The sequence below is a fragment of the Melanerpes formicivorus genome, unplaced genomic scaffold, assembly GCF_026170545.1.
Source record: "Melanerpes formicivorus ecotype bairdi unplaced genomic scaffold, bMelFor1.0.p_v2 SCAF_2, whole genome shotgun sequence".
Taxonomy (NCBI): domain Eukaryota; kingdom Metazoa; phylum Chordata; class Aves; order Piciformes; family Picidae; genus Melanerpes; species Melanerpes formicivorus.
The window spans coordinates 36512823-36536471 of record NW_027142354.1 but is presented as its reverse complement, the minus strand read 5'-3'; the positions used below and the strand labels follow the sequence as shown (position 1 = coordinate 36536471).

The 23649-nt window shown below is 42.6% G+C and overlaps 1 protein-coding gene across 1 annotated transcript in view; it reads left to right on the top strand.

Annotated features, from left to right (window-relative positions):
* Positions 1–23203, top strand: part of RMDN2 (regulator of microtubule dynamics 2) — a 62282-nt gene extending 39079 nt beyond the window's left edge. The window contains exons 8-11 of the mRNA XM_068156446.1: positions 1860–1958; positions 3978–4031; positions 4121–4201; positions 22168–23203. Of these exons, the coding sequence (XP_068012547.1) occupies positions 1860–1958; positions 3978–4031; positions 4121–4201; positions 22168–22221 (288 nt within the window). The 3' untranslated portion in view covers positions 22222–23203. The remainder of the gene's footprint in view (positions 1–1859; positions 1959–3977; positions 4032–4120; positions 4202–22167) is intronic.
* The last annotated feature ends 446 nt before the right edge of the window (positions 23204–23649 follow it).

Here is a 23649-nt window from a genome sequence, read left to right as displayed (position 1 = left end):
AAAGAGTAGAGAACATTGCATCGGTAGATTGGTGTCAAGAAAACAATACATTTGCAAAAATCCTTTTAATATCTCTTGCAGAATATGTCTCAGAAAATATGGAGTAGCTAGGGAAATGAAGTGCATGAAGGAATTGTGTACCTATGTATAATATGAAGTTTTAACCAGCTTGCTGCAGTTTGTAAAATAGTGTGAAAGCACTACAGTGCAGAGAGGAGAAGCATCCTGTTGAATAAGAGCTCTGGGATTGCTGCAGAGCTTTTGTAACAACTTCTGTATTCCTGTAGAAGAGGGTTGAGAGTGGGATATGTGTGGTAGACAGAATGAAATAAACCTCTGATTTCTTAATATTGTTTCTGTTTAAAGTATAATGGTTAATTGGGTTTGTGCCAAAGATTTATCAACAGCATTTATCAAATCAAATAAGGCATTGGACCCTGCCAAACCATCAAGACTTGATCAGAATGTCTTCTGTCTCCAAGCAATGTTGCTCCTAGAGTGACTGGGACAGGATAAGAAAATGTGGTACTATGTATTTTCCTGCTGTGTCCTGGCCTGTACTTTCAATCTTTGCAATGGCATTTTTAGGACAGTTTGCAACAATAAATACATTGAGCTTGATGTCTGTTCAAATGAGAGAGTCGATGTCTGTGGATAGTGTACTGTGGATGTATTCTTATGTTTTACCGTAACTACCAACATTTATTGCTGGATTTAGCTGGAGGGGTTGTGGTGAGCAGAAACAACCCTGAAGAGACAGGGAAGCCAGGGAATGAGGTGGGAACAACCTAAAGCTATCCAAAAGCATTTTCATTTTTATAGCGGTAGGACAGGCTTGAGTTCAAGGATCAACTCTGGTTTTTGAATTCCAGCTCCTTCTGAAAAAGAAGGAATATGACTGTGTGACTCCTGTTTCACCTCCAGGTCTCCAGTGAGAGGCTCTTTCTTCACCTGTGTGTATCCTTTCTCTATGTTGTCTCTGCATAGATCAGGCCAGAAATTACCACGAAAATGCAGAATTTTGATTTTTACTATTTTAAAGTCAGCTGTATTCAGTGACAGGATCTATTAGTGCTGTCCTTCAGATACTGTTATAAAAGAATGAAGTTCTGACTTCACGGGGGTAGTCAAACTCTCTGGAGGGGAGTAACTTCACTTCTCCAGTTAAACAGGCTTCAGTCTCACATTGCATTTCTTAGTAGCTCCATCTTTCATTGGTGATGTGAAGTGTGTTTCACCAGATTAGGTAGTGGAGCCAAATACCTTGTGGCAATAACCAAAGCAGCTTCTGTCAAATGTCAGTATATGTAAGGGAAGAAGTCATGTGCATTTTTTGGCAAGCTATATTTGTCAGGTTTGAAGAGGAAAAAACAAAACCTGTTTCTAAACAGTGGATGTCACCAGCTTCTGTGTAGTAAATTAACTTGTTTTACAAGTACCAAAAGCATTCACATTTTGACACTAGCAACAGCTTTTCATGATATTGGAAAGTACATGGACTACCAGGCCAAGCTGCCTTGTGAAAAACTTAAGGGGGTTAAAGCACTATTTCTAATCTTAGGTATTAAAAAATGGCAGGATCTTATGAAACCTAAACTGTACTTTAAGCTTGGTTCTTTGGAATAATCTCATAGCAATGATGATGGTGTTTTGTCATGTGTTTCTTAAAGTGTATATTTTTCCATAAACTGAATCTAAAGTCCAGAAGGCTGTGCTTTGAGCTGACAAACTGATAGTATAAAACACTCCTTTACTGTGTCTTTTGCAAAACACCAACCTACTTCAGTGGTACAGGAGAGTATTTACTCCAAAACTGAGAAGAACCCTTAAGACTTTATATTTTGATGTTTTACTTACAGGTAGCTCAGTTGTCTTGGATTGAAAAAAAAGTAGCTGCTGCTCTCTTTGGGACTCCACCAACTTCAACAGTAGAAGAAGCGTTGCAGAATTTCCTTAAGGTAAGTCCTAGCCAAGGGTTTTCCTGTGTGATTATTCACCAGCTGCTATGTGACTGTTGTTAAAATGTGTGTTTAACAGGTCATGTTCAGTAGCCATAAATCCAGGACTTTCCTAAATACCAGAGGTCTCTACTCAAATGTGTTTTCTATGGAGATGTATGGAGATGAGTGGGATGTGAGAGGGATATACATATATGTCACTGAAACAAACTAACCTTAACAATAATTCATGATTTGCCTGTTTCTGCAAGAGGATTAACAGTTGCAAGGAAATTTCAATATTGTATTGCTTCCCTTTTTCTGATCCAAAGCTTTATCCATTGAATTTCAGTAGAAGCCTTTCACATTTGTGGAGATGGGTTGTCCTGGGTTCAGGTAGGATACCAGTAATTTCCTTCACAAGAATCTGGGAGGGCTGTGCCAGGCTAGCTAACTAAGCCAGCTATAATCCATGCCATAAACATGCCCACTATTAAAGTGGGGGGCTGGCACAGGGTAGCAGTTGTCTGGCATCAGGAAAAGTGTCAACTAGGCTGGGTGAGTGTGTCACATTTTATACTACTTGTTTGACACACACATATATAATATAATCTATATATAGTTCTTATTCCAGTCATTCTTTCATTCTTTATATTGTTCTATTAAACTCTCCCCACATCCTGTGGGGTATTCCATTTTGATCCCAATTTCTCCTTCCCATCCTGCAAGGGTAAGGGGGTGGCAGTTGTGTGAAAGGCCACATGGAGCTTGGCTGTGGCTGGTCCTGAAACAAGGTAGTAAAGCAGAAAAGAAAACTCTCATATAGGTCCCTCATCTGGGCATTCTACTTAGGTTCAAAGTTATGAGAAAAAACCCCACATAAATAAAAGAAGCTTCTCTTTCAGTGTCTTTTATATGAATAATTTCTATTTCTGGAGCTGAAAATAATTCATTCAGGTGAAAAATTTATACAAGACATAAAATTCCATTATTACAATTACTTTCAGACAGTTTTTCAAAGGAATTGGACAAACATATTTTCTTCACTATCAAAAGTGCTTGTTTTTTGTGATCTGACTCTATTGAAAGATGGAATGATCTCCTGCATTTTGGATAGTACAATACATTAGGGTCATCCCCATTTAAGACATTTTTTCTTCAAGGTCAGAAACCAAAGGTGGTAGAAATACTTTGAAATGTTCACTTTAGCCTCAGGGCATTTTGTGGTGGGCTGCAGACTAACTGTGGTTTTAAGTCATCTTCTGCAACAAAAATCAAATTGCTGTCTAAAAGACAACTATTTGGATTTCATTTTCAAATGTTTGCTAACACACAATTGTGGTGAAAGCAACGTAGTTTTGGTCCAAGGATTATAACTACTCTAAATTTCACTGATGCCATTTTTCTCTCCCAAATACTTTTTATTGATTAAAACTGCTTCTTGGTTAGTAGTTAACTAGTAAGGTTTTTACTCATCTTTCAAGCTTCTCTATCCATAATATGTTTCAACAGAAAGACAATCCTTCTTTACTGACCTGAATGGTGAACTCAGACCCAGAAGATACCAGTCTGAAAGAGAAAAATAATTATAAAGTGGATTAATACAGTTCATTATCTTTTACATGAACTATGAATGGCTGGTGGCTTGTTATTTCTTTGATGAGGAAATAAATATTAATAATCTAAAGAGAGCAGTGTCTTCCAACTCACTGTGTAAGTGAATGAAACCAATATTCTGTGATAGAGAAAGACTGATATCTTTACAAAGTACTTGGGGAGAAAGGAGAGCAAGCAGTACAGAGCACTTTTGTGTTCAGTACTTCATGTGTCTGATTTAATTTTGAATTTTCTTGGATTTTTTATTGATTTACTTTAAAATAATTTTGCTAGTGTGCTAAACAGATTGTGGTGCATACAGCAGGGAATAACTCAGTCTGATGTTTGAGGAAGCTTAGTGCATTACTAAAAATGTTACGTGGAACACATAAATCTCATTACACAAGTTTTATATCTCTTTTCTTTCTTGTTTTTTATTATTAGGCAGAAGAAATGCATCCAGGGTATTCCAAATGCAATTATGTTTATTTGGCAAAGGTAATCGAGTTCTTTTAAAAATAACAATTTGTAGACTCTGGTATTCTTACACTAGTCTGATTGGAAACAAATTGTCTTTTTCTTCTCAGTGCTATAAAGATCTTGGCCAGAAAAACAACGCACTGAAGTACTGTGATTCTGCACTGTCAATTCTCTCAGTTACTAATGAGGTGGGTGTTGAAAGTAAGAACTTTTTCTCTTGTGACCGCTCTCTTGTCTTTGGCACCCATTATTGCACTGTCAATAATAACATAAAGTTTCACTTTTACCTTTTGAATGGGGAAGTTTCCTTCTTCCTCCACTCTGGGTTGGCTCATTACGGTTGTCTGCATCAATAGCTTTGAAAAATTTTTGTTTGTGGAATTGTCTGGAACTCATCAGTGTCAGAGAGGCTTTCAGAATTTGTAATTCATCCCATTTCATCACACTATCTTAAGCATGAACAGTTGAGTGTATCACTTCAGGTGTGCTGAAATTTTGCCACAGACCTACCTTTTCTCAGTTGAAAGCATTCCGAATTTTTGTCCTCCAGTCTCTCTCTCTCCTCCTGAAAGCCTCTGGTTGATTCTTGCCAAGGCCTCCAGGGCAATGAGGTAGCCATAGCAGAAGTAGACGAGTTATTCAAAATTGTCTTTGTCTTCAACCACAGAGCAGTTAGGGAAGTACAATTCTTCTAGTTACATCTGCTGGAATGTAATTTATTTCAGGAGATATTATATTCCTTTTTAGGCCCTTTTGAGTCTTTTTAGCATGTGGACACAACATTTCTAGAGATATTTGAGAGATTTTTAGTTATTTAATTTCTTAAACATAAACCAAGTCATGGCAAGAAGGTTCACTCTCTCTGATCTTGTGTAAAAACAAGTTCCATAATTACCAACCTATGATTGGAAATGTCTTACCATCCTAGTGACAAGTTAAAACCTGAGCTTTGTCTGCTGAAGGGACCCCCTTTGAGCACAGCAGATGTGGTAGGGAGAGAGAGGGAGGTGATTCCAGAGACTAATATCCCATTTAATTCTTTGAAGTTAAGGAAAAAAACCTAAACATGAAATAGCTCTGTAACTTGATTGACAATAAATACTGTGTGTGGAGCACTAACATATTTATGTCAAGTGTTCCTGCTGAGAAGAAAGTCTGCTGCATGCCTCATCATCAGCTGCTCTTGGGTGGCCTTTATTTTTGGCCCAAGTTATAGTATGCACCAATCATAAATTAAGCAGTCATTGCTTGAGCTAAGTGTTTCTTCAAATATGTATAGATACATAGATACAGATATGACATTAATAATCTCTTAACTCAGCTTCATCCTTTACTTACTGTTGAAATGTACGTTCAGCTTGCCTGTTACAGAACACAAGAAAGACTACTGTAAATTACCTGTTACTTGGTAGTACCAATGATGCAAGGGGGAGACCACAGAACTGACCTGAACTCAGCCTGTTTGGTATATACCTGCACTGAGTATACTGGGGAACTTTTTAATTTTCCTGTATTCAAATCACTACAGGCCATATAATCTTGCAATGAACTCTTAAGCGACCTGGTAAAATCTGCAAACAAACATCACGGGAACTTCTGGTGGGCAGAAGACTGCCCATGTTTAGTAAAGTGGAAGTCACTCATATATTCATAAAGACTCCTTGAAAAAGTATAGAGATGGCATAGACTGGGAGGCACCTTTGCTAACAATAGCTGGTCTAATCTGCTGGAGGGTAGAGAGGCTCTACAGAGGGACCTCGACAGGCTGGACAGATGGGCAGAGTCCAATGGCATGAGATTTAACACATCCAAGTGCCGGGTTCCGCACATTGGCCACAACAACCCCATGCAGTGCTACAGGCTAGGGTCAGAGTGGCTGGAGAGCGGCCAGGTAGAGAGGGACCTGGGGGTACTGATCAATGGTAGGCTGAACATGAGCCTGCAGTGTGCCCAGGCAGCCAAGAGGGCCAATGGCATCCTGGCCTGTATCAGGAACAGTGTGGCCAGCAGGAGCAGGGAGGTCATTCTGCCCCTGTACACTGCACTGTACACTGTACACTGCACTGTACACTGTACACTGTTAGGCCACACCTCGAGTCCTGTGTCCAGTCCTGGGCCCCTCAGTTTAGGAAGGATGTTGAGTTGCTGGAATGAGTCCAGAGAAGGGCAACGAAGTTGGTGAAGGGCTTGGAACACAAGCCCTATGAAGAGAGACTGAGGGAGCTGGGGCTGCTTAGCCTGGAGAAGAGGAGACTCGGGGTGACCTTATTACTCTCTACAACTACCTGAAGGGAGGTTGTAGACAGGTGGATGATGGTCTCTTCTCCCAGGCAACCAGCACCAGAACAAGAGGACACAGTCTCAGGCTGCACCAGGGGAGGTTTAGGTTGGATGTTAGGAAGAAGTTCTATACAGAGAGAGTGATTGCCCATTGGAATGGGCTGCCTGGGGAGGTGGTAGAGTTGCCGCCATTGGAGGTGTTCAGGAGGAGACTTGACAGGGTGCTTGGTGCCATGGGTTAGTTGTTTAGGTGGGTTGAATTGGTTGAAGGGTTGGACGTGATGATCTTGAAGGTCTCTTCCAACCTGGTTTATTCTACAATTTTGGTGACCAAAGGTAATTATGAGAGATAGTTTCTACCTCTTGGTGGAGAGAGAAATATTTATCCATGTGCCACATGCTGCCTCCCTGTGCCCTGATGGCTGAGAGACTAGATGTAAGATGTGTGTAAGATATGTACCTGATACATTTGACTCCTAGACTATGCAGTTATCGAGAGGTGACTCCTGCCTCTAAAGTTCAATGTCACCAGTCTAAACATGAGCTGGACTTCAGTGTATGCTGGAGGGTGGTGGTCTGGAGGGAGGGTCCATGGTCCCTATCACATTTCCGGAGTACCAGCATACCTGAAAAAGAGGGGATACTGAGATGAAAGCAGGGATTTTGGAGCAGTCTGATGGGTGGATGGGTTGATATACTCTGGCAATCTGGGGGGTGGTGAGAATAAGAATTATACTGGTTTGTGAATAAAAAAAGTGCAGCAAATGGGCCCCAAAAATTTTCAGTGTCCCTTTGAAGAGGACAAGAAGGTGTGCCCACTTCTGTTTCAACTAGTCCTATAGCTACTATTTATCTGCTTTTTCTTGTTTGCTTGTGATGTTAATTAAGTATTTTAAAAAAAGGGGGGGGGGAGGGCAGGAAAATATGGCATTGGGGCAATAGTGTGTGATTCATTTAAAACAAACAAGGCAGTCAGCACAGGCTAAAACCAAGTACATGCTGAAAAGAATTACAGTAGAATGGAGATCTGGAACACAAACTATGCTTATGCTGTTTCCTCAGCTCCCATCTGAATTAGAATATTACATATTGTTTTGGTTACTGTGTTAGAGAAAGAGTGTTACTGATTTTTGAGGGCAACCTGTTGGAACTGAAGTGGTTTAGGTCTTGGACTTGTAGCTAGAGTAACATTTAGTCAGGTTAGTTTAAGAGAGGGGAAAGGCTACAATAAATACACTAGAGAGGCTTTGGGGAGACAGTAATAAATGCATGCCGGTGAAGTGCCTGAATTGACTACAGCCCTGAAAAGACAGGGTTCATGATCTGAAAAGTAAAACACAGAAGGACAGCAGAAGTCTGAGTTTGCTTCAGCACAGGATCTTGAGGTTGTCAGTGGGTAGTATGTTGTCACAGTCAGGCAAAAGCCATCATTCCCAAGTATAATCAAAGTTTCTCATGTGAGTTTTCTCTCTTCAGGCAGGGGAATTCCTTTATTGTTTTTAAATGTTGGCTGCTGCTGAGAAACATGTATATGTATAAAGGCATAAAATCAAGAGCAGACCAAGAGACAAAACTGCTGGAAAGGTGCCATACTGAGGAAATACATAGTATTTCATGATACAAATCATTCTTCAGCATAAGTATGAAAAATAATAGTAGACAATGATTTACTTTTTATTGCTTCTGAGCATCCACAGTTTCCAGCAACTTCAGTGGGAACCAGAGGTACTCAGCATTAGTAAAACAGCCTATAGCTCATTTTAATCCTCAGGTCAAATTCTCAGCTGGTCTAACTCAGGGCACTTCTTTGATACTTTGTCTAGGGTTCATTTCATGAAACATTTCAAATTAAGTGAGATGATTTTTGTCTGAATGTTGTATCATATCCAAGTATCCTTTCTACCACTTACAGAGTATGTTTTTAATTCAAGGGGTAGAGGGGCTTCCAAACAGAGATAATGCTTGTTAAAGAAAAAAATAAAATGCAATGTCCAGTTTCAACCCTATCATGAACCTAAAAAAGGACACCAAAGAAATCATAAAAGGAGAGAGAAGTTCTGATTTGACTCCTGTAAGTCCTAATACCAGTTTTTACAACGTTTAGCATGCTTTTTACCAATTAGTCTTTTTCTTGTTTTGGTGAGGTTTTTTTTTGTTGTTGTTGTGGGGTTTTTTTGAAAGGAAATACAGGAGGCTTGGTGCAAATTACATTTGGAAAAAACAAATGAATGTTGCAGTACTACTTTAGAGACTTCTCTGTTTAACCTCTCTAAACAAGAAACTCCATTGAATCATATGGTACTTCCTTGGCCATAAATACTGTCATGCTGTAGAGTGGCACTTCACTGCTGGAGGTGCATGGAATATTAAATTGTCCTGCTTTTCTGTGGTTGCTATCCAGGTGGATAACCTCAGGGTCCTGGGAAAAATTCACTTCTTCAGTGAAGGTTCAGTGCTGCTGTGAGTTATTGTAAAGTACCTAACAGCTGCTCTGTTTATCTAGTAGATGTAGCATTACCCTTACTGAAACACACTACTTTGTAGTGTGCTCAAAGCCTTGGTGAGTGTGACTACATGAAGGGCTGTCGAAACCAGATGTGGTGGACTCTGTGATGGAAAATGCCTTTTTTAAATTTCAGGGGGAAACTGCAATTTCAATTTGAAAAATGAGCATTTGTCTTGCATATAGAAAGACAAAAAGAGAGTGTGTGTTTGATTAAACATGCAGCTCTTTGCATGTAAGTGGAATAAGATACTAATTTCTTGTTTGTAACAAAGATTCTTGGGTGTTTTCAAGGCTGGAACTTGCAGAAAATGAATGTCTCAGTGTAGGATTATAAAGTAAATTAGTAAAGAATTTTTTTCTTGTATCTGGAGAGGAACATGGGTGTGAGAACAAACTCCATTCTTGTAGGAGCAGTGAGCTCACCAAAAAAGGATTAATAGACTAGCAGAGAAGGAAATTAACATTTCAAAGTTCTGGTCTCTGATATTTGTGGAAAATTAATCTAAAAAGCAGGACTTACATGACAAGAAATGTCGTCTTGAAAGTGCTGAAAGCAGCAAAGCAGAAAAAGTGAAAAGTAAATGTATTTGCACTGAGAGTTCCTGAAAGTCTGACCTAAAATACAGTTGATAACTTCCCTGAAGCTGAGAACATATTTTACAAAATTATTTCTCAAAAAGAAATTATAATTTCAAAACCACTCCCTTCTTCCCAGCAATTACAAATGAAGGCAGTTCAGACTTGAAATTAACAAGTGAGAGAGATTTAGATGTTACAGAGATACATCTTTATGGCATTCACTTGTTACAGGTGTAGAATGACAGGAAATAGAGACTTTAGTTAAAGACCCTGCCTTCAGCTTTAGTGACATTTGGAACTCTGGAAAATTACATATGTGGAGGGGGAGGTAAGTCTAATAACGGGCAGGAGCAATATTTGAATGTTTACACAAGAATGCAACTGCTGAGGAGAAATCATGGCTATAAGATTTTCTCACTTTGTTTTTTACATCATCATAATTGATGTCCCTGGTCATGAATTTATATTTTCAATACGGCCTGGAAGGAAAAGAATGGGAGTTACAGAGGCAGGGAAAAGAGGGCCAAGTGTAAACTCAACCATCAACTGTTCCTTTTACAACAGACCATTTCTATATCTTGAATTCCCTACAAAGGGTTTTCCAAGAAATGCCTACTCCAGCCACCATACTTTGGATATAGATAGCAGACCTTGTGGGAGTACTTTCAACACATCTCATTTCAAGCTGCTCGGGTAATCTGTCCTAAGCAAGATTTTGAGGAGAACAAAGTTTAACCTTTAAAAAGTGTTTTTGTTTTCTCATCAAACAGAACTTTCTTTTTTCTCAACCTCAGCTCAATGCAAAATGCCATTTTCAGAGGATATTATATCATTTAAATTTTATGCACGTTTGTTCTCCAAATGCTTTTCATAGTCCATGGTGTTTCAATTACAAAATAATGGAAGTATTCAGATTTGTGTTAATTTTGAATTCTAGGCTATTATTTTCCCACTAATACTATTTGAGGAGTGAAACAAGAATTTCCTAATAGCTACTGCCAACTCAAAATTAAAGTGTCTTTTGAATATGCCTCACAAAGCTATTCCTTAATTAGTGATCCTGTTTACACTAAATATGAGCGCTGCAAGCTTATGGAATGGGCCTTTTGAAAAATCATTCTAAAGAATGAGATCAGATTTCAAATTGTAAAATGCTGGCAAAAGTGAGACATTTGTGGAAGAGCTGCTAAAAGAATTTGAGACCTCCTATTTCTCTGTATCTAAGTGATCAGACTGATTTGGTCTTGCATGGTTTTGAAGTTTTTGCCAAAAGGTTTGTTTGCATTGTCTGCTCATTCTTTCTCTCCCTCCAAAAACAATTCCAAAATATGATGAAGATATTTTTTATAGTTAGTAGTTTCCTGCAAAAGGATGAATCTACCCTGAAAAATATTGAGCTTATTATATTTAAGATTAAATTGGCTAGTTTATCACGAAGTATTCATTTCAACATCATATCAAAGGTAACATAGTTTTGGCATAGTTCGTAGTGCAGCAAGACTGATAACAGATGATGCCTCAAAGCATGGAATGTTTGTCCTGCCTCATGAACCTGATGTCCTATGACAAGATGACCCAACTATTGGATGAGAGAAAGGCACGGGTATTGTCTATCTGGACTTTTGAAAAGCCTTTGACACTGTTTGCCACAGAATTCTTGTGGACAAACTGGCTGCTCATGGCTTTGATGAGCACATACTCTGCTAGATAAAGCACAGGCTGGCTGAATGGGCCCAAAGAGTTGTGGTCAATGGAGTTAAATCCAGCTGGCAGCTGGTCACAAGTGGTGTTCCTCAAGGTTCAGTGTTGGAATCACTTCTGTTTAAGATCTTTATTGATGACCTTGATGAACTGTGTCTAGTTCTGGGCCCCTCAGTTTAAGAAAGACATCGAAACACTTGAATGTGTCCAGAGAAGGGCAACAAGGCTGGGGAGAGGCCTTGAGCACAAGCCCTATGAGGAGAGGCTGAGGGAGCAGGGATTGTTTAGCCTGAAGAAGAGGAGGCTCAGGGGAGACCTATTGCTGTCTACAGCTACCTGAAGAGAGGTTGTAGCCAGGAGGGAGTTGATCTCTTCTCCCAGGCAACCAGCACCAGAACAAGGGGAAACAGTCTCAAGCTGTACCAGGGGAAGTTTAGGCTGGAGGTGAGGAGAAAGTTCTTCACTGAGAGAGTCATTCGCCATTGGAATGTGCTGCCCAGGGAGGTGGTGGAGTCACCGTCCCTGGAGGTGTTCAAGAGGGGATTGGACGTGGCACTTAAAGCCATGGTTTAGGAGTCATGAGGTCTGTGGTGACAGGTTGGACTTGATGATCTTTGAGGTCTCTTCCAACCTTGGTGATTCCGTGATTCTGTGAGGTGTGTCATCAGTAAATTCACAGCTGACACCAAGTTAGGTGTGAGTGTTGATCTACATAAGGGCAGGGAGGCTCTACAGAGGGACTTGGATAGTTTGGATCCATGGGCCAGCGTTAACAGGATGAGCTTCAACAAGGCCAAATGCCAGGTCCTGTGCTTAGGTCACAACAACCCCAAGCAACACTACAGGCTTCGGGAAGTGTGGCTGGAAAGCTGTCTGGCAGAAAGGGACCTGGGGGGTCTAATCAACAAGCAACTGAATATGATCAAGCAGTGTGCCCAGGTGGCCAAGAAAGCAAATGGCATCCTGGCTTGGATTAGAAATGCTGTGTCCAGTATCAGTAAAGAGGTGATTGTCCTCTTGTACTCAGCTCTGGTGAGGCAACACCTCAAGTATTATGTTGAATTTTGGGCACCTCAATACGAGAGAGATGTGGAGGTGCTGGAGCAAGTGCAGAGGAGGGCAATGAAACTGATGAAGGGCCTGGAGAATGCATCTTATGAAGAGCAACTGATGGAGCCGGGCTGTTTAGTTTGAAAAAGAGGAGGCTGAGGAGAGATCTGAAAGGACGTTGTGGAGAGGTTGGTGCTGGTCTGTTCTCACAGGTATTTACAGTATCACAGTATCACAGTATCACTTAGGTTGGAAAGGACCTCAAGGATCATCGAGTCCTACCTATCAACACAGACCCCATGACTAGACCATGGCACCAAGTGCCACGTCCAATCTCCCCTTGAACGCCTCCAGGGTCGATGACTCAACCACCTCCCTGGGCAACCCGTTCCAATGCCGAATGACTCGCTCGGTGAAGAACTTCCTCCTCACCTCGAGTCTGAACCTCCCCTGGCGCAGCTTGAGACTGTGTCCCCTTGTTCTGGTGCTGGTTGCCTGGGAGAAGAGGCCAACTCCCTCCTGGCTACAACCACCTTTCAGGTAGTTGTAGAGGGCAATGAGGTCACCCCTGAGCCTCCTCTTCTCCAGGCTAAACAATCCCAGCTCCCTCAGCCTCTCCTCATAGGGCTTGTGCTCAAGGCCTCTCACCAGCCTTGTTGCCCTTCTCTGGACACGCTCAAGTGTTTCAATGTCCTTCTTAAACTGAGGAGCCCAGAACTGGACACAGTACTCAAGGTGCGGCCTAACCAAAGCAGAGTACAGGGGCACTATGACCTCCCTGCTCCTGCTGGCCACACTATTCCTAATGCAGGCCAGAATGCTATTGGCCCTCCTGGCCACCTGGGCACACTGCTGGCTCATATTCAGGTGGCTGTCGATCAGCACCCCCAGGTCCCTCTCTGTTTGGGAGCTCTCCAGCCACTCCGACCCCAGCCTATAGCTCTGCGTGGGATTGCCGTAGCCAAAGTGCAGCACTCGGCACTTGGACTTGTTGAAAGTCTTCCCATTGGACTCTGCCCATCTGTCCAGTCGGTCGAGGTCCCTCTGCAGAGCCTTTCTACCCTCTAACTGACTAACATCTGCCCCTAACTTTGTGTCATCTGCAAACTTGCTGATGACTGACTCTACCCCTTCATCCAGATCATCAATGAATATGTTGAAGAGGACAGGGCCCAGCACTGATCCCTGGGGGACACCGCTGGTGACTGGCCTCCAGCTGGATGTGGCACCGTTCACGACCACTCTCTGGGCCCGGCCCTCCAGCCAGTTCCTAACCCAGCACAGAGTGTAATGGTCCAATCCATGGGCTGACAGCTTAGTCAGCAGTTTGCTGTGGGGGACGGTGTCAAAGGCCTTGCTGAAGTCTACATAGACCACATCCACAGGCCTCCCCACATCCACCAGGCGGGTCACCTGATCATAGAAAGAGATCAGGTTGGAGAGGCAGGATCTGCCCTTCCTGAATCCATGTTGGCTGGACCTGAGCCCTTGGCCATCCTTCAGGTGCACAGTTATTGCCCCCAGGATAATCTGCTCCATCACTTTCCCTGGCACTGAGGTCAGGCTGACCGGCCTGTAGTTTCCAGGTTCCTCCATCTGACCCTTCTTGTGGATGGGGACCACGTTGGCCAGTTTCCAGTCATCTGGGACCTCACCAGTGAGCCAGGACTGGAGGAAAATGATGGAGAGTGGCCTAGCTAGCACATCCGCCAGCTCTCTCAGCACCCTAGGATGGATCCCATCTGGTCCCATGGACTTGTGGATATCCAAGTGGCTCAGCAGGTCCCGAACTAACTCCTCATGGATTTCCAGGGTATTACTCTGCTCCCCGACCTCAACGCCCAGCTCCGGAGACCACTCGTCCTGAACTCCTGCCTTGCTGTTAAAAATTGAGGCAAAGAAGGTGTTCAGGACCTCAGCTTTCTCCTCATCCTCAGTAACTGTGTTCCCCTCCAGGTCCACTATGGAGTTCAGGTTCTTCCTGCCCCTCTTCTTATTGTTAATATATTTATAAAAATGCTTTTTATTATCTTTGACTGAGGTGGCCAGCTGCAGTTCCAGCTGGGCCTTTGCCTCCCTAATTTTATTCCTACATAATCTAACAGCTTCCTTGAACATACCTCGAGAAGCCTTCCCCTCCTTCCATAGGTGATACAGCCTCCTCTTCCCCCTTAAATCCTCCAGGAGCTGCTTGCTCATCCAGGCCGGTCGCCTTCCCCGCCGGCTTGCCTTCTGGCACGTGGGAACCGCCAATTCCTGTGCCTTCAAGAGCTCCTGTTTGAAGTAGGTCCAACCCTCCTGAACCCCTTGGTTCATGAGGGCTGGTACCCAGGGGACTTTGCAGACAAGTTTTTTAAATAGGCTGAAGTTCGCCCTTCGGAAGTCCAAGGTGAAGGTTCTGTTGGTGCTCCTCCCAATCTCCCTGCATATTGAAAACTTCACTATCTCGTGGTCACTGCACCCTAGGCAGCCTCCCACGATCACATCTCCCACCAGCCCTTCCCTATTGGAGAACAGCAGGTCAAGCAGAGCCTGTCCCCTGGTAGGCTCGCTTAACAGCTGTGTTAGGAAGCAGTCCTCCATTCGCTCCAGGAATCTTCTGGACTGCCTCCTCCCTGCTGAATTAAGTTCCCAGCAGATATCTGGGAGGTTGAAGTCACCAACAAGGACAAGATCAGATGATCTTGAGACAGCCTCCAGTTGCTTGTAGAACAACTCATCAGCCGCCTCATCCTGGTTGGGTGGTCTGTAACAGATTCCAATCAGGATGTCAGACTTGTTAGGTTGTCCTCTGATTTTGACCCACAGGCTCTCAACTACCTCATCTTCCACCACAAGTTGTGTGGCAGATTGACTCTCTAATATACAGAGCCACCCCTCCTCCTCTTCTCCCTCGCCTGTCTCTCCTAAAGAGCCTGTAACCCCCCACTGTAGCACTCCAATCGTGGGTGCTGTCCCACCAAGTTTCTGAGATGGCGACTACATCATAGTCGCCCTGATGGATTAGGACCTCCAACTCCTCTTGCTTGTTGCCCAGGCTGCGTGCATTGGTGTACACGCATCGCAGCTGGGTTCCTGACTTCTCAACTGACCCTACCTTGCGCCCTACTCTTACCTCTGCAGAGGGACCGATTGCCTCACCCACCCCCTTCAGACCTAGTTTAAAGCCCTCCTAATGAGCCCTGCCAACTCCAGTGCCAGGACTCTTTTACCCCTTCTAGATAGATGCACCCCATCAGGACCCAGCAGGTCAGGTGCAGTGAAAGTTGCCCCGTGGTCATAGAACCCAAAGTTCTGCTGCTGGCACCATCCCCTGAGCCAATTGTTGATGGTGTGGGTTCTCCCATTCCTCTCAGTGTACACCCCTGACACTGAAGGAATTGAGCAGAACACCACTTGAGCTCCTGCCCCATCAATCAATTGTCCAAGGGCCCTGAATTCCTTCTTAATTGCCCTGGTGCCCTTCCTGTCAATCTCATCACTCCCAGCCTGTATTACCATCAGAGGGTAATAGTCAGTGGGCTGGATTAATTCAGGGAATCTCTTCGCAATGTCCCTAACCCCTGCCCCTGGTAGGGAGCAGACCTCCCTGTGGGATGGGTCGGGACGACATATGGGTCCCTCAGTACCCCCCAGGAGAGAGTCCCCAACAACTATAACCCTTCTCCTTTTCTTTGTGGAGCTGGTCGTTATAGCTGGTGGGGACCGCTTGGTCTTAGGCTTCCCCCCAGAGCTGGTCGTTACAGCTGGTGGGGTCCGCTTGGCCTTAGGCTCCCCTCTGGATGGCTGCTCCTCAGCCTCAGCCCTCTCATCCTTACTGCCCTCAGCCTGCAGGGCCTCATACTTATTATGCAAGGGCAGCGGAGGAGGAGGAGAGGGTCGGGGTGGATTTCTCTTGCCACCCCTGGCAGGGACCTGTATCCATCCCTCTTCGCCTCCAGGAACCCTTCCCTCAGCAGGGGAGATCTGCAGAGCCTTCTCCCACAAGTCTAACTCCCTTTCACTTTCCCTTATGGTCCTTAGCCTAGCTACCTCCTCCTTCAGCTCAGCCACTTCATCCTTCAGCTCTGCCACCATGCTGAGGAGAAAATTCACCTGCTCACACCGGACACAGGTGTCCTCTCCCTCCCCCTCTATTCCAAGTGCCAGGCTGAAGCACTCTCTGCAGCTGGCAGCCTGGACTCCAGCATGTTGGTGAAACAGCTCTGTCTGGGCAGACGCTGCGTTTTTTACCCTTCGTCCGAGTGACGACCATGATGCAATGTTTAAGGTTTGGGTTTTCTGTTTGGGTTTTTTTTTTGTTGTTTTTTTTTTGTGTGTGTGTGTTTTTTTTTTTGTTTTTTTTTGTGGTTTTTTTTTTTTTTTTTTTTTTGTCACCCAGCCGTTAGACTAGCTACTGAGCCAAAATGGCGCCGCGCGCACAGCCCGGGCGGCTTTTAAAACTGCCGCAGCTGACGTCAGGCTCCCGTGACCCGTGCAGGCTCTCGTGAGCACGATCCTGCCGGCTCCTCCCCCTACTAGCAGTCCTCCCGACCCGCGAAGCCCCGAAAGGAAAGCAAAAGCAAAAGAAAAACCCCGAGAAACTCACAGCTTAAGCGGAGCGGTTCCGAACAAGCGGTCCCGATCAGCTACTGAGCCAAAATGGCTCAGTATTTTAGTTAGTATTTTAGTTTAGTATTTAGTGACAGAACAAGAGGAAATGGTCTCAAGCTGCAACTGGGTAGGTTTAGGCTAGACATTAGGAAAAAAATTTCAAAGAAAGAGTGATCAGGCACTGGAGTGGGCTGCCCAGGGACCCGGAAACACACAAAGCTTATGTACTCTTAGCAGCAGTTGAAAGCAAGTCTGTTTCTAGCAGTACTTTATCACTTTAGCCACACAAAACTTACCTAAATGGTTATTGGTCAAGCATTTCAAATATTTGCAGTGCACAGGTCAACAACAGATGTCCTTTATCTTGTCTGCTCTCTACCCTACCAGCTCCCAAGGTTTCATTTTAATGAGCGTGTCTGTTTCTTTATCAGAAAGCTGTGTTTCAGGCTCAAAAGTGATTAATTTGTCTCCTTCAATCCCCGCATTCACAGAGGTGGTAGTATATTACAGGTTGAAGAAGGTTCACAATTGGTTTCATGTTTTTGTAGTGACCACAGGAATTCAAGCTTCCAGATGTTTCAAATATCTTGTCTCAGGGTCAATATACAGGGTGAAAGAAAGCCTCGACAGGCATCTTTCTGAAGGGGCTGTAACTGGGCTTGATTGTGTTCCAGCCATTTCAGTGACGACTGCACAGAAAGAAGGGCTGTAGGTCTCATTGTGATGGTGGCAGCTGAACAGAGGAACATCCTGAACCCCAAAAGCTGTATGTTGTGTACAACAGTGAAATGAAACAAGATTACAGGTGGCACTTAGTCTTTAAAGTTATTAAAGAACCAGTAATAAAAATTTTACATGACAATTACTCTAAAATTGGTAGCACATCAGACCCTTAATGGGAAGGTCATGAGTTCAAACCTGCAGTGGGCAGTAGCGTCCTCCCTACTCTAGTCCTGAGGTCTGTGGTTACAGGTTGGACTCGATGATCTTTGAGGTCCCTTCCAACCTTAGGAATACTGAATACTGAATACTATTGTGAACTACATATTTTAAAGCTGTGCTTGCCATGGTCTTAAAAGCCTTGAGAATTCATGGTTCATTCCCAGAGGAAGATACTTAAAGTCTTGAAGAATATAAAATGCCCTAACTTGTGACATACAGCAGCTATGTAGAAGATTGCAAGTGTGGCTGGAAAGCTGCTCAGCAGAGAAAGACCTGAGGGTGTTGATCAATAGCCGGTTGAACATGAGCCAACACTGTGCCCAGGTGGCCAAGAAGGCCAACAGCATCCTGGCCTGTATCAGGAATAGTGTGACAAACAGGACAAGGGAAGCGATTGTCCCCCTTGATTGACTGCCAGGAGGGAGGCTGGAATGAGGAGGCAGTCAGCCTCTTCTCTTTGGTGTCAAGCAACAGGACTAGAGGAAATTGTTTCAAGCTGTGCTAAGTTTTAGGAAATATTAGGCTAGATTTTAGAAAAATATTTCTTCACTGAAAGGGTTGTCAAACATTGGAATAGGCAGTGATGTAGTCACCATCCCTGGAGGTGTTCAAGCAGCATGTGGACCTGGTGCTTAGGGAAATGGTTTAATGTTGACCCGTCAGTGCTGGGTCCAGGGTTGGACTGGATGACCTTTGAGGTCTCTTCCAACTGGATGTATTCTGTGATTCTGTGATCACAAGAAATGGCCTCAGGTTGCACCAGGGAAGGTTTAGAGTGGATATTAAAAGAAACTTTTTCACTGAAGGCATTCTCAAACAATGCAAGGGGCTCTCCAGGGAAGTGGTTGAATCACCATCCCTTGAGGTGTTTAGAATACGCATAGATGTGGTGCTAAAGGATATGGTTTAGCACCAGACTTGGCAGAGTTAGAAAATGGTTGGACTTGATGATATTAGAGGTCTTTTCCAGTCGATACCATTCTATGATTTTATGGTAAGTGGCTAATTGCATTGATTTATTGAACTAAGGGAAACACAGTATTATGCAATTGTATGTAAACTGACATCTACATCATCTGTGAGACTCTATCATGAACCTGAGAAGGGATAGCACATAGCTTCATATGATTTATGTTGTCCGCAAGAGCTATTACTCTCTAATTAATGATCCTTGTGTATGTTTGTGAGTCTCTTCTATTACAGCCCAGGATTCTTTCTGGAGCTGTGAAGGAATGGCGCAGCTGTACCCAAAAGCAGGAGTGACCCAACACCTCATTGCTGTTACTGCATATCAGAATACAGCTTTGGACCACCCCTGCAGCCCAGCTCATTTAATATACCATGCAGCCCTGCTGACTTCAAGGAAACCCTACAAGATACATGTCAGCTTGGGATTTGGCAGTGGCTGCATGCAGTTATGTTATAGTTGGCTGATGTAACCATTTGGTCATGGGGGTGTATCATTCTCTGTTGACAGTTGGGACTTTGTCAACAAGCGCACACATGTGCAGTGCCTGGGTTGAGTAGGCTTAGTGCATAAGGAAGTAATTAGCAGAAATGGAAGGTAAAATCATTATCGTTCTGTCTCTGATTTAACTGCTATTTAATTTTCACATACACATTTATGTGTGTAAGTCAGATTTTATTTTTTCAGCAGAAATTAACTGTCAAAATATGGCCTACCTCCAATTAAGCCAACATTCCCGTTTCCCCACCAGCTCTCTTTTCCTTCTTGCTCTTGTTTTCAACTCCCCCTCTTCCCTTGTTTAGTCCTTGACCTCCCAGGTCTTTGCTTCCTGTGCATATGCCATGTGGATGATGAAACACGAAAGAAAAGCAACAAAACAGGAAGAGGGGAAAATACAGTCTCTGACCCTGTAATCTGGATACCTTTTGTGTAGCTGTTTGCAGAACGTTTTGAACTCATATTCAACTCTGAAAATGAGATAAGATGTGTTTAATACATGTCAGCCTTGACAGTAGAAAGTCAAGGTTGAAAATGGCTGCGCATTCAGTCGACGCTGAACTAAGCCTCAGGGTGAACAAATGGAACTGACACAAATATATTGCATTCCTCCTATGAACTGCACCTCTTCTTTCTTTTCCCTGCTGCACTCTAAAGGGATATCAAAACCTGCCCATCTGAAGCAAACAAACAAGCAAAAAACAACCCACAAACAAAATACGCCAAAACCCAACCCCCAGCTTATTGTTCATTTTCAGAAAGCCCTGTGGCTTTCTGAGTGAGAAATAGAGTTGACCCAATACATGGCTTTATCTCCCCATTAACAGTCAAGCTTTTGGGCATTAATGAAGTTTGCATCCCTAAAAGTGGAGTCTGGTATTCTGAGCAGAGTTGTGGCTTCTCCCTCTTTTTAGTATGACACACTTCCTGGTCTGGAAGGACTCTCCAAAGATGACATAATATTTCCTGTCATTGACCATTCTGAGCTTTGATTTTAATGTTGTTACTGAATTTTTTCAATGCTTTTGCCATCTGAGTTCTTATTATTGACTGACTCAGTGAATGCATCCAGTTAAGTAGTTTGCAACAGTAGTAATTCCTCCTTTTACTGATGTAGTCTTGTCGGAACTGGCATCCCAGGGGTATGACACTACACATTTGCAGTTTCCTCTCTAACTGGCTCTTAGAATAATTATGGGTTTGTTTCATTCTTTTTGCCTAAACCCAGAGGAAGATTCAGGGAAGATTGCCCAATATTTTTTTGACCTTTGCAACTCATTAAAGCCTCCTTAATAGCATGGCACAGTATCTGGCCTTTTTAGGTTTCACAAAGTTCACTATGATCTTCACAAAGTGACCACAGTCAGTACAAAAAGAATGTATTTTCCCTGATTTAGTCAACATATTGATACAAATTTTGAGTTTTCCAGTTTTCATGGAAAGCTACAGAGCAGTGTTCCAGGCAGCCTGTAGTGTCATGGAGTTTAAAGGGTGCTGTATTCAGTGTGACATTTCCTTCTGTTCAAGTATTTTGGCAAGAGCTTACTGGCTCGGCAGAGTGTGCTTTTTAAGGCCTCTGATAAACGATTAGGCAGATAGTTTAGCCTGTTGTTGCCAGTGGGAGCAAGGCAGCAACTCCAAGAGAAGTGTCCAGCTAATGTATTAATGCCTTAATCCAGACCAATAATACAATGTAGTTTGACATGTCTGGCATATGGTTTCTATCATCTCAATATTCTTCTCTATTCCTCCATGACATTACAGACAACTAACCAAAATAAAGAGAAGCAGGAATTCCTTCACCCGTAAAATGTATTTTAAAATGTCCTGTATTTTGTTCCAGCTTTTTGGTTGATTGGATAATGAAGTGATCATGAAATTCAGTGATTACTTCACTGTCTACAGTATTTGCTTCCACAATTGCCTGTGGTGTTATCTGGGAAAGAAATACTGGTCTCTGTCTTTAGAAATACTTGCACAACATTGGTGACATGCAAGTGCTTCTGACTCGTGCTGCTAGGTATACATGGGTTCATGTCTTTTCATGAGTGTTTGAACCCATACCAGCCTGGAGGTACAAGGTGCTGGCTTTTCAGAAATGTGATTTTAAACCAAGGTGCATTTTGCAAAATAGAGGTTTAGTCGTGGCAAGTAAAGCAAGTGGAATATATCCAGGTGACATTTCAAAAAGAAGTAGACTAATGGAGTTTTAGTGCTTTTGCAGAGTTTTACATGCATAGACCCCTTTCAGAACAGATTATACATGGAACAGCCAAAACTCACATCACTGGTTACCTGCAGAAGTGTCTGTGAGCTGTTTACTTTAAAGCCCTGTGCAAACTATGCATTTACACACTGGCCTGAAAGGAGCTTTTCCCTTCTTTCCCAGAAGGTATAACATAGTGTTGGCATAGAAGGTTACTTGCCTCTTGCTTCTCCATTGGCTCCACTCTGCCATGAGTCCAGCAGCATAGGCAGAGCCCACAAACACCGGTATGGAAGATACCAAGGGTGTAGTTAGTCCATGGTAGTTGCTACAGGTACGTATGGCTGTGTGCACTGAAACCATAATCCAACCTATGGCATTAATTACATTTCTCAATTCTTTCTTGCTAATTGCACAATAACTAATGAGTAATCATCATGGAAATACCTTTAGAAAAACTGCACACAGTTGGGCTGCAAGATTACATAAAGTTTAAGGCAAGGCAGTAACACTTCATGCAAAGTACACCAATAAAAGTTACAGCCTAAACTGAAATGCTTACTGGTCTGCTGAGAGGGCTCCTTGTGGCTAACATTTTAAGTGCTCTAACAGAACTGTAAAGGGAGGACTGCCATCTGGCTCTTGTTTTCACTTTAAACTTTATTTTTGCAGTCACTGATAAATTGACTTACTGTATAGTCTTTTACATTCTGTGGCTGTTACAGTTGTGTGTTATGTCTTCTGTTAGTAAAGAAATGTGGGTAGGCATATACTAGGCAAATGAAGAGATTTATCCTATCTAAGTTGATGCATGATTGTCTGTTTCTTTCAGGACAAAGAGGCCCAGAAAGACTTAGAGGCTTTACTTCTTACGCTGAAGCTGTGATGCTACGCACTTTTTAACTCCACACTGATAAAACTGCAAAACTAAAATGAGAATCTGTAATGACTGGGAACTGTAGGTGAATTCCAGCTAGTGGGAAAACTGTCATCAGTTTTGGTTGGCTTGGATCATGGCCTTGAAGCACCTGGTGATTGTGATATGAAAATGATGCATTCATTTGTGATTATTTATAATCTTGTACTGAAGTTTAATTTTAGATTGCTGAAGTCTGATTCTCCGAACATGAAGTCCACTGCTGGCAATGGACATACTGGTGGTTAGAATACAAAATGCATAGATTTTGCTCTCTGAAAGGTGAATTGAGTAGTATATGATGCCAGCATAGAACTGTGTGCAGCAAAACCAAACAAAATGTTTATAGTAAATTATATTTGTATCAACAAACTTACAAAAGAAAGTCATGAATCTTTGTGTTTACACATTTCTCTACTCTTATAAAATTAGAATCTTATTGAAAAAAACTGTTGTTTCCATAAAGCTCTTTTTACTTTAAACCTGAAGTTGTTTATACATGGAAATGTGAAAACTTTATAAATTAAATATCAAAGTTATATTTTATTTGTAACCTCAAGCACAGTATTAAAAATCAGACCAATGAAATCAAGTGTTTTAGATTAATCTCTTACTGCTTTGATGTTTAATGGATTGTTACAGGACCCCCATCAAGTTTGTGAATTATGGCACTTTCTCTTTCAGCAGTCACCTGGCATGGTGGCATCAGTGTGTCTTTGTGCAACCTAGTCCTGCATGTGACCATCACTAAACTTTTATGTCATCTATATAAAATAACCTGTATGTATAAGTAGACTAATTAAGAACCAACTACTCCTGCCTGAGTGTGTAGGACAGCAGTTACATTTCAATAAAATGTAACAGGTAGGGGGAAATTTTGTTGATGATTAAACTCATTCAGAATTCACCAAAGTCTGTAGAAAAATAAAAGGACATTTTTCATTTGCTTTCATTCCAGGATCTTAATCTAGATGTAGGGAGCGTATCTGGAAGATGTAAGCATTTCTGTTAAAGAAAAAAACAGTTGAATTAAGAGGAAAACTGCATGTTCCCTTGACCTGTTTGATATGTAAAGTAACAGCAATCCTATTTATGGCTAAGACAAGGAGGACTCACATGGCACCAATATATTGAACTAGCAATGGTGGCTTTTATTTTGGACAGATGAAGGACAGTGATATTACCTTATAGTATAGGAAGTAGTCACCTCAACAAAGACTTGAAAGTTGGGCAGATGTGAAGGAGTATGTGTACCTATGACTGAAGGATCTCATAGTACAAGAGTGCTTTAACTAGTACCACCAGAAAGCAATAGATGCAATAGACTGGAAGATGACAAATACGTAGAGTTAGATTTGATTTTAGCCTGACTTCATGACTCCTCATAAATTACAGAGA